The sequence below is a fragment of the Nylanderia fulva genome, unplaced genomic scaffold, assembly GCF_048542155.1.
Source record: "Nylanderia fulva isolate GAGA-0341 unplaced genomic scaffold, ASM4854215v1 Scaffold8, whole genome shotgun sequence".
Classification (NCBI taxonomy): Eukaryota; Metazoa; Arthropoda; class Insecta; order Hymenoptera; family Formicidae; genus Nylanderia; species Nylanderia fulva.
In genome coordinates, this window is record NW_028190916.1 from 4773882 (window position 1) to 4785866 (window position 11985).

At 37.0% G+C, this 11985-nt stretch overlaps 1 protein-coding gene across 1 annotated transcript; it reads right to left on the bottom strand.

Annotated features, from left to right (window-relative positions):
* Nucleotides 1–1064: 1064 nt before the first annotated feature.
* On the bottom strand, nt 1065–11504 carry LOC114942423 (uncharacterized). The gene is given in 14 exon segments (XM_029317780.2): nt 1065–1440; nt 1727–1951; nt 2204–2458; nt 3952–3987; nt 3989–4212; nt 5205–5358; nt 5360–5476; nt 7293–7704; nt 7807–8039; nt 8409–8685; nt 9786–10018; nt 10151–10279; nt 10622–10708; nt 11469–11504. Coding segments are annotated over 14 exon segments (2694 nt in total). The 3' UTR covers nt 1065–1164.
* Between the last annotated feature and the right edge of the window lie 481 nt (nt 11505–11985).

An 11985-nucleotide genomic window follows, 5' to 3' on the forward strand; every position in this document is an offset into this window, starting at 1 on the left:
GATGTTTAGGAAACAAATGTACCTAATTGCCATTTCATCGTTTTTCATTTCGACGAACGAGTTTCTTGCATACTTTGTACTCGATCAAAATTATTTTCTTATTTTTCATTTATTTTTAACCGGTATTATTTCTATTTTTTTATTATTCTTATTTTTAACAATTGTAAAAATACTAAGCGATTCTCGATTCGTGATTTCTATAATGTAGAGAGTAAAATCACACTTTTGGCGGTCGGATGCATGTCGTCAGCAATTTTACGAGTTTGGTGGAAGAGTTTATCTCGCGGCTGAGACATTACTGCCGGAATGAAGCTCTCGGGGTAATTCTCCCGGGTGTTCTTAAAAACGCTCGTCGAAAAACTCTTCGCGGGTCTCGATAATTCGCAGTCTCTGCTACATCCTAGTGGAATTATAACGGTTCCGCGAATTCCGGGCACGTAGAACGGCCGCATAGCTTGAGTAAAAAAAAAGGGGAAAAAAAAGAGGAAACGGTGCACCTCTTGAAAGACGCAGCGTATCTTGAATTCGTGAAAAATTTTGCACCATAAATCGTGCCGGGGATTCGCGCATCAAGCGTTTATGGGATTCTCTGCGATGAGGAATTCGCTCGAAGAGGATACCGGCACGTTCGCAACATCCCTACTCGTTATTTGTGACAACGAATGGCTCCCCGCTATTTTACAGGTAAATAAATGTTCTAGCAAGAGAGGAAGAGGCAAAAAAAATTTCCAGTAATTTTGCGCGATCGGAATCCGGCACAAATTCGTCTCGTTTTCATCTCGTTTCAAAGTCACTTTAATATATTTTATTTAGTTACACTTACAAATTAGTAAGAAACGTAACAAATATTGTATATGGTTTTTAACGAGTTTTTTCTCTTCCGCTTTTCCTCCTCTCTTTTTAATTGGCAGTATTTTCTATATCAATATTAATTGATTCGGCATTTATTGTATTAAATTGCGCGCAAAAATATAAAACATGATTTGATAGAAAAATTATTAAGATATAAAATTTATTTTTTTTTCTCACACGAATATCATCTCATATACATATGAGAGGGATATAATAATTTAACAAAATTTTACACGAAAACGTCTATAATTGTAAAATACTTGATTAACAATAACGTTATAACATTATCGATCTTTGCTGTTAACTTTTGCCTTATCTGCTCGCCGAGGAATCTAAAACGTAACAACTTCTCGGCGTGGGTGTTGTCATCTTGAAGCCGCCCCCGTAGAATTTCTTACTAGATACCAGAACACTCGGAAAAATGGGTTCATAGGTGGATTTCGGGCTCGCGTCCTTCATTTTATCGAGCTTTTTCTTTTGTGCATAGTACTTCTTTTTCAACTCGCACATCTCGTTGTCCATTCTCGTCATATCACCTTTGTACTCTCCCAGCTGCACCTCGTACACGTTCAACTCGGCGACAAGACACTAACAAAGAAACAAATGTTTGAAAGTTTGTCACAAAGCTCTTAAAAACGTCTCGCTGTTTGCTAATTGCGTTATGCACTAACGACGACGAGTGCGATAGCAAAAAATTCTGTTAACCTTTTTATCACACAACGTTCGCGCGATATTATTGTAAATTCGGAGCATTAGATTCTTTGACTCGAGTAATTGAATAATAAAAAGAATAATGATTACAGCGGTGAAAATAATAAAACAAATAATAATTTTGTTCGAGGAGACGTTTTTTCTTATAAATTATATTTCTCACTTTGAGCTTTTCTCCTTTTTTGCGCAAGATATTTTGGACCTTATTCAGATTCGTCACTGCCTGTGGATCTGGTTGTCTCGATAAGACATCACGAAGATTCATATATAACTTTTCGGTGTCCCTCAGGTTTCTCTCTTTATCCATCATGTCAGTGGACATTTTTAAAATCCGCTTCTGCAGAATTTGTATCTTCTTAACCATGTCGAAAGTCGAAGGATCTGTGCCCTATTGTGAAGAAAAAAGCTTAAATTTATTTATTGAAATTATTATAAATAAATAATTTTCATTTTTGAAATATTTAATTATTTTACATAGCAAATTAAATTTAAATATTATATATAAATCTATATATTGTGTAATGTTTAAATTTTAAATAAAGGAATAATATATAATTGACATTATTATAATAATTCCAATTTTAATATCGGTTGTCGAGAGAACGAATTTCTGGAAATTGATAGAGAAAGTAAATTCTACCTTGAGCTTCCGCCACCTATGTATATTCAATGGAGTTTGAAGTTCTTCCTCGAGTGCAGTGACTTTAAGTCTCTCCTTTGCTAGGTCGCGATTCAGATGAAAAGCTTCCTGGCGCAAATCACTAATGTTGGCAATGTTTTTGGCGAGCAACATTTTTTCGGTCCTGAGCTTCTTCACCTCGAATTTGAGCAATCTAATATCGTCCAGTCGCTGGTTATAATGCATCTCGCCACGTTGCAGCGTTGTATTCAGAATCTGCATTATTTTTAGGACGGGGCAAAGTATGATTATAATATTTTTCTTTCCTGATTATGTAGAAAATTATTATATTAAATTATCAATATAAATTTAATTTTTTTTTATAAGGAGAATGTTATATCATTTTATATTTTGTATACATTTTAATAGCATCTTAATAGCATTTTAGAGATGAATTCGACAATACCAGATTATTATTAGAGATTACTCAAATTTAAAAAAGCAAAAATGTGTTAATATTTTCCTTTCGAAAAGCTAATCTTTCTTGTGTACAAAAATTTTATTTTACATTATCAATTCACGCTTTTGCACGAAGGAGAAAGCCATCTCTTTTTCATTTACGCTGTTTCCTCGCCCATTCTGTATAAATATACGTGTACAACTCGGAAAAGAATCGGTATCCTCCATTCAAGAAGGCCGAAATAAATGGACTTTGCAGACAACAACGTCTTGCAACGAAGAATAAAAGCTTTCTTTCCGGGATGCGGCAAAAAATTTCGCGTTTGCTTAGTTCAATTCCGTTTCTCGCTCGCGGCATCCCCAATCGTGCCCAACCATGATATATATGTATACATGTATATATATTTTATTCGTGTACGCAAATATAAAGTTTCGAGAGTTGCTCTCTCGCATACCGCGCCAATTAATCAAACGATACGAATTTTACCTATCGAATTATGCGAATCTCGAACTACAGTGTGGAGAGAAAGAGAGAGAAGGCTAGGGTGTCTAGCGGTCAGGGAAATCTGAAAAACCAGGTATTGTCATGGAATTTTATAAATCTGGAATTGTCAGGGAAAAAATCAGTAAATTTTATTATTTATCTGAATTTTTTCACATTATTCTACATCTGTCTCAATAATTTGAAATTTTTTATTAAATAAATATAACTTTTCCTTAACTCTCAGTATGCTAATTTTCTGTGTTGTTAAAAAAATCGATTTATCTACAACCTATTTGTTAATTTATATTTTCATTATCGTGTTATTTCATTTCAATGTAATATTGTTCAAGAACTTTATTTTAATTCATTTTTTTTATTAAAAATTAATACATCAATTTTATTAAAAATGTTTTATTTACAAGTTTTATTGTGATATTAGATACCATTAAATATATTAAAATATATGTATTATAATTTGTTAAAATATAGTAAAAATAAAATTTGAAATAATATATATAAAAAAGGTGATCATATTTAAATAGTTTATAGTGACACGTTTGTTTCGATTATCGTACATAATATGCAAATTGTAATTAATTTAATTTTTTTTTTTTTTTTACTTTCAAATCTTTTCATTGTTAACAAAAATATCTCAAGGATTTCATGATTTAACATTTAATTGATTTAGCATATAAATATATGCAAATTATATATTTGGAAAAAATAATATTAAAAGGTCAGGAAAAAAATTAATTTTGATCTTGGAAAATCTGAAAAAGTCCGGGAATTTTTTTCATTGAGTCTGCTGGACACCCTGAAGGCTCACCTTTATCCTGCTGTACTGTAAACTGAGCTCGTCGTTTCCTGCGGACCAGTTGCGTTCCGAGTATATCGCGCTCGTTCATAACATTGTCAATGTCCTTCTTCCGGCGCCCGATGTCAACATCCGCCTGGTGTATGGTCTGCCTCAAGCGCTTCTCCTCACGCTTGGCCTCTTCGATTTCCTGACGTAAACTTGATCCCTCCACGCGGGAGGCTTTCAACTCGACCTTCAGATCCTCCTTCTCCTTTTCGATCCTTCCCAGCACTGCAAAACAAACACTCTTCTGAAATCACTCTCGACCCTTTTCTTTTTTTTTGTTTTCTCTTTCGAGATAATAAATCCCTCGTGGCGCCAGATTCATCATGAATTTTATTTGGATCTCTCCCTCCCGTCTTATCCGAGTCGCGCGTCGTCTCTTCGATATTTTTTCTGCGAGGGTGCGTCAGAATCCTCGAATGTAGGATTTGAAGAACGTTCGCGAAGGACGCGTAAAATAAAAACAAAAAATGAGAACAAACTGTAGCGATTGCCACGTCAGTGTGCATACGGAAACATGTCCCTCTCTTTCTATATGTTCGTCACTAAACAAGGTTTGCACGTGACATGCATATCGAAATACTCTCCGCGTTTCGCCATTGTGCTCCGTGCATAGTTCGTTATTTATTAATTTACACAATTCAACATTTGGCGGACTGACAACCGAGTCGATAACCAAATTGTGATGAACGATGGATTTAAACGTAAAATGTTTGGAAAATGTATATAAATCCGTGAATGAAAATAAAGCTATATGCTGATGTGAAAACGCAACACGTCTATATTTACTCTACGTACTGCGTTATATTTATTTGTCTGCATAACAAAGAATCAGGAATAAAATGTCATAATGCACAAATAAAAATAAACCAACGCAGATATAAAAATAAATATACATACAGATTTTGTTAATATAAATATGACACCAATAAATCACGGTACGGAAAGTTTAAAAAATACATAATATAAAAAACGAGCTTAATCAGTTTATCAATTTGATGCATACGAAATATTAGTAGCTATAAAATGAGAAAAAATATACGTGCGCATATTAAAATATAAATATGAAAGGGTACGCAAAAAATACATAAATCGCGGCGCGGGAATGAAAAAAAAGGTCGTAATAAAAAGCGACGCGTGCGAAAAATCAAAACGGGGAGTCCAGCTGAAAGCTGACAGCGGACCTATAATCGGACGTTAAAGTCGAAAATACCGCTTACGGAATTCCTCCTTGACTAGACTGGCCTCTTTGGTCGCAATGTCCTCCCTTAATTGCTCGATCTGCTGGCTCGTAATCTTCAGTTTGCTCTTCAAATCCCGCACCTCCTCCTGCGTTTCGACGAGACTCTTGCTGTACAGATTCCGCTCCGCACGGAACGGCCTCGAATAAGCTCTGCTGCTGACGGTACCTTGTCTCGGCCTCCGCCAGACGCTTCTTGTAATCGAAGATCTCCGCCTGTCTCAGCTTGGTCTCGCTTACGTGACCCTCGATCTGTCAACGCGCCGTAAATCAATTGCGTTGTTCTCGCATCGCCTTCCTGCTTCCTATACGCGATCGATCAATTGCAGAGAACGTCGAGAGAACGAGAAGGAAATGCGTCTCTGATTTTAAATTTTAAATTTGTATATCGATCGTCGGACTCGAAAATATAGCGCGAAAAATTTTCAAGGATATATTAATTATCAATTTTTATACTCGTAGTTGTGACGATATTCTATGCGAATCGTTATACGGATGAATATTCGCGCCACGGAAAATGAAAATGAAAATGATTGTAAAACAAGCAGTTTTTTTTAGCTACTTCTAATGGTCCATTAGAAAATTTACATTTCGCTTCACCGGGGTCATTCTACATTATCTCGAACGCCACGTTTACGCGAATAGAGAGAATTTTATTTCAGAGTCACGGGACTCTGTCGGAAAAAGCTTTTTTCCCCGAGTTTCTCGGGGACGTGAAATTCTCTCTTGATAAGAGAATCGAATCTAATCTAGTAAATTACACGGGGTATCTTCAGGATTTATGTTTGCGTCGCGACTGTGTAATTCTCTTTTTTAACTAAAAAATTTCTGCGCCGCGCGGCTTCACGGGAGAAATTAAATTTGATTTTTAAAAAAAATGTAATATTTTTCGGTTAAATGAAAAATAGCGCCGCAAAGAGAAAACATGGGCTCGTTTTACGCTCGAAATGACCGATGGTTTTTGATGTTTAGTTCTTTGACACGTTTGCATGCTCTGGTAAACTAACGGAGACAAATATACAGTTAATTGCCCGCACTACTTGTCGCTTTAATTGCTCGTTATTAAAAACATCAGAAGCTATTTACTTTGTATCTATACAATTTCTACGCAGAGAATAGACTTTGCATTGTTAATTATCTGCTCAATTACCGATCTAATTAGCTATTAATCTAAGAATAAATTACAACCGATGTAATTAATAATTTGTTAAAAGTTGAGAACAAACTTCCCAGTCTTATACGAAGAAAATAAGGGAATATTCGCGTTGCAATTTTATAATACAACGAAGGTATAGCGAAAAAGGAAAAATATGACATATTACGGTAAAATATGACATATTACGGTGAAATATGACATAAGATGTAGGAAGAAAAAGAATGGAAAAGAAGGGAAGAGAAAACATTGAAAGAATATGCATAAATGAAAGAAGAAGAAAAACATGCATGCAAGGAGAGGTAAAAACGTGCGTAAAGGAGAATAATAGGCAAAAATCATGCAAATAAAGTAGAAGTAAAATAGAAAGAAGAAAAAAAGATACACGTGGAGATACACATTTATTGGAATTTTATCGCGATAATTTAGGCAACGACACATTATTATTAATATTCGTAGACAGACAATAAGTACATGGAGAACATTATCTCTTAGAATTTATTCTGAAAATCATGGTAATTGTAAGTTAATATGATATTGAAAGAATTTCATAATAGTTTCTCTGACAGTAAAAATATTAATATCTACCATAATAAGATATAAAATATGCTCGATTAATTTTACTATATACATATTAATATTTTTTATTGTGATAGATATTAATCTCTTATAAAATTCTTCCAATACCATATTGTCTCACGACTGCCATGATTTTCAAGGTAAAATTCTAAGAGAAAATTCTCTCCGTATCTCATTTTCATAATTTGCGAATTTTTCTCTCCCAGATCGGCGTTTTTTTTTGTTATATTATTTCCGGGAAATTAACGATGACTTGTCCCTCCTCTTTCTCGCTATTATATCTCTGCACGAAAAGAAAAGACGCTCCTCGTATATACCCTTTAATAATCTCCTCACCTGCTGCTCCAATCCATGTATCGTCAGACTGTACTTATCCCGCTCCTTCTCCGCCATCTCCATCTGCCTCCTCACGTCGTCAATGCTCTGCGTCAGCGTATCTAGCTCGTGCTCGACCTTTGTCTTGGCCTGTCCACACAGCAGCAGCTCGTGATTCAACCGCTTGATTCGCTCCTGGGCGGTCTCCCTGCTGCGAGCGATCGCGTTCCTCTCCCGTAAGAGCGTCTCGATGCGTTGCTTGTCGTCCAGCTGTTCCTTGCGACAGATCCGCGTCTCGTGCTTCGTGTTATCGATGTCGATCAGGGCCTGTTTTAGCTCGCGCTCCATTTTCGCCCGCTCGCTCTCGGCCTTCAGGAGTCGCTTGTCAATCAAGTCCTTCTCGTGCTTGTACTTAGCGCTGCTCTCTTTCGTTCTGAAGCACGTTTCGATCGCGTAAAGTAAATATCCTTTTGGAGATTTGCTTATATTTACTCTATCTGTAAATGTTCCCGCGTTAATCTACACAGCCCATTACCTGTTAAGCTCGTGCTTGACGCTTCTCAATTGCTTCTCTTTATCGACGAGCTCTTTTTCCAGCTTTTCCATTTCGATGTTCGCGTTATCGAGATCCGTTTGCAGATTCATTCTCTTCAACATGAGTTTGCCAATCTCCTTCTGCATCTTCTCGTTCGCCGTCCTCTGCTCCTTCATTAGATTCTCTAGCCTCGCTATGTTGCTCGCGCTAGCCTCGATAGACGCGTTCGCGATCTGCATCAACTTATTGCTTAGCATCTTTATGATGTTAATTACGATTTTTAAATCAACAGAATAAATGTGACGTTAGTTCGTAAATTTTTAACACACAACGATAAATATTGAATTTTTTTACCGAACCCTTGAAACTGGATTCTATTAATGATTCGAATTGATACGATCTCTTTTTAATTAGCAAGGAGAAGGATGTTAAAAAATGTATAGAAATTATATTTCCAACTTCACACGATAAATTATAATTATATATTATATGATATACATTATAATATCATATTATATATATCATATAATATTATATTTAAATTATCTATATATAATTTTAATTACATATAATTTCTATAATTTGTTCCCTAAATGCTTCACCTCGAGCTCGTTTTTTTTCGCGGCAATCTCTTCTTCAAACTGCCGCGTCTCCGCTTCCGCTCTCTCTCGAATCCTCTTCTCACGTGAGATCTCGTTTAGCTGAATGCCTAGTGTCTCCTGCATCTCGTTCATGCGTTGGTCGATCTCGCTGTTCCTTTTCTCGAGCTCCTCCGCGTAAGCGGACATGTTCTTCTGGCGCTGCTTCATAGTTTCTATCTCGCCTACAAGCCTCTCTCTTTCCTTCAGAAGATTTTCCTTCTGCTTGCTAATGGTGACGCTGCAATTTTCGCGAAACTCTCAACAAGACTAAGCCATATATATTATTCGCGGCAGCAATGGCAGCCGCAAGTTTATTGCGAGCGTGAATTTGCCGCAAGCTCGCACGCTTTTCAAGACTCGCGACGGAGATTTTCTTTCTCTTTTTCTTTCTTTCTTTTTTTTTCGTCACCGTTACGTTAAGTGTTCACGGGGGCACTTAACGGAAATTGAATGCAATTGAAAAATTCTCATCCTCGAAATTACTCGAGAATCGTATTGATCTCTGTATTTACTCAATAGACCTTTCGCGAGTACTTAGCTTGATTGATTTGTTAATCTTCTTTATATATAGCAAACGCGCCGTGAACAGAGAATTCGATTCTTATTCCCTTCAATTTTATATTATATAAAATCGCCAAGTTAAAAGAATCTGTAAGTCTCTTTAACGAGAATTGAGAGACTGTCGAAATTATCGAAGAAGCGCTAAAGCAAATTTATTCCAACGAATTACTGTCGCATTTCGAAGCTAGCAAACTCGCGGTCGTTGATATCTCGGCGCTGCTTGTAAGCCTGTACATAAAGCTCAGCTTAATGTAGAGTTCGATGTAAGCTTACAGCCGACGTTAAAGCTGACCAAGAATCAACGCGTGGCAACGTATTCGGCGTTGAATATTCCGGACGTACACATCACGGCTTCTCCCAACCGCAAAACGGTTTCATCCGAGAGAGAAACTCCCCGCCGCCGATAATTGAATTTCCGTTTTAATCTAACACCGTAACGCGTCCGCGTTAGTTGCTTCTGGAATTTCCTTTGGCTATTTATATATACATTTTTTTGCGCCGCTTTTTCTCTTACTTCCTTTTTCTCTCTTTACACAGGGCGCGTATATCAATCCCACAGACCGAATTAATCAGATCATTTGATATAAAAAAGGAGGGAAAAAATAAATAGAAGAGAGAGAAGAAGCGAGAGAAAATAAAGATTCGCTTTTACTGCGAAAGCGTCCAGCGATTTAGAACAAAACTGCGCTCTATTTTTCACCCGCGGTTTTCCATCTCGGGCGAAATACGATGCAAGCGAGTCCCTTCCGACTTTAGACCCGATTTAGACTCACTCACTCCTTCTCGGCGGCGAGTTGCTTGTTCTTCTGCTCGATCTCCAGACCCAGTTTCACGATGTTGAGCCGCAAATTTTCGATTACCTCCTGGGCGTTTTGCTCGCGCGCGTGCGCTGCGTCGGCCAGCTTCGTCGTGTTCACCACTTCCTGCTTTAATTGGGCTATTTCGTCCTCGTGCGCTTCCACGGTGCTCCTCAACTCGTAAATCTTGGACGTGTTGTCCTCGATCTCGGTCTGGAGGATGAAGGTGCGCCGAGCCGAAAGTTTCGCCAAAAGAGAGAGAGAGGGATGAAAAGGAGGAAAATAAAGGAAAATCATACACCTACGATATCCGTCGACTCGAAATTAGACACGATTCGAATTTACCCTGAGATTGAAGCACTGCTCCGACAGCTCCTTCTCGTTTCTATGCGCTTTGTACAAGGACTCGTACAGCCTCGCATACTCGGCCTCGAAGGGTGCCAGCGCCTCATTAGCCTTCATCTCGCTCGTAATCTGCGCAGATAAGATCGCGCGTATATATATATCTTTAATCCTAGAAACGCTAATTGGTACGCTAATTACCGGAAATTCGTAATTCGCGCAATTCATGATTATATTACAATTCGCTCGCGCGAAATTCAATTCAACATTCGCGAATCAAGTCTCTTCCGAGCGACGTAACTCCGATTAAACCTCCGTCGTGTAAATTCTGGAGGAAAAAAAGAGACCCGATTCAACGCGCGTTTAAATAGCGGATTATATATATATATATATATATATGTCGACGTCGAGAGAGATTCGCTTCGAGGATTTATGCGTTGGAGAGACGAGGAAAACAAAGGGGACCCCACTTACCCTCGCGTAATCTTTCTCCAGAGTACAAAACGTACTGCTCGCCGAGCTCCTCTCCGAGGAAGGCTGACTGCTTTCGCTTCCGTCATCCTGAAAGCAGCAATCGTTTCGTTGGCGTGACAGGATATTTCGACGTGAGTGCTCTCGATCATCACCTATCCGCGCCACTCTGACGTAGACGGCTCGATATTAATTACAATCACGATCGAGGGAAGTCAGCTCGTTTCGAGCGAAAGTATATTAAATTGTGTGCTTAAATTGGGAGAGAGACGTCGTTTCATGTAAATTCATTCGAGAATTTCTCATAAGATTTCGCGCCAGTTTGAGAGATGATTTCTGATTTCCATCAGAAACTGTTCCACTTTGCGGATAGTTTCGAAACGAACTTGGAAAGTTTTCCGCAAATGCTTACCGCTCCAAGTCGCGCGGTTAGGTTATATAATTATGTTAATTAATTCTATTTTAATAACATCGTCACGCGCCTCCGATGTTGACTGTCCTGTCTGCCTCGCTCTCTTCATTTTATCGTTATTATCAATGATTTTATTTCCGTATTAAAGAGATACGTGTCTTAGAAATTATTATTTATTACACATCATGCATATTGCAAGACAACACATTGTTTAGAAAAAAAATGACGATTGACTTTTACTTCTACAGCTGCTTGACAAACACAATCAATTGCTACGTAATCGATATCATATGTATATGATGTGCGATATTTTAAAATGAGAAAATAGAAATAGGTCACATAAAGAATTAAACAGTATAAATTAATTATAAGGACTAAATATCACTTATATATGAAATACATTTATCTTTTTCCATACATATATAAATATTTACTTACACCGTCCAATCCCGCGTTCATCTCCATGTCCATCATGATGTATCGGTGAGATTAGAACTTGTCGATAAAAATATACGCAAGTAAATCTTATATTTTTTATTTGATAAATTATATGTTTGTGGCACAAGATATTGATTTATTAAATTTTGAAAATTTTTTAACTTTAATTGGTTGGAAGACTGTCGATTTTTTAAATCAACTGGTTACTACAAAATATTTTGAATGATTATATTTATATGTTAACGTGTCGATGATAACGTAACGGGTGAAGGAATGTTTCTGGTAAATCTGCTAGTATACCGTGATTTCAGATTATGTTGACTAGTCGCTATGACAACTCTCGCCTTCATCATATTAAAGTAATCGATATAGCATTAAATCCTTTTACAGTGTATTGAAATGTAGCTCTCTAAGAATTATTTCCACAAAAACGGCGAATATAATTTTTTAAAATAAATTTGATAATAAAAAAAATATCTTCAAATATTCGTATAAAATAAATTTACAATTATTTCGA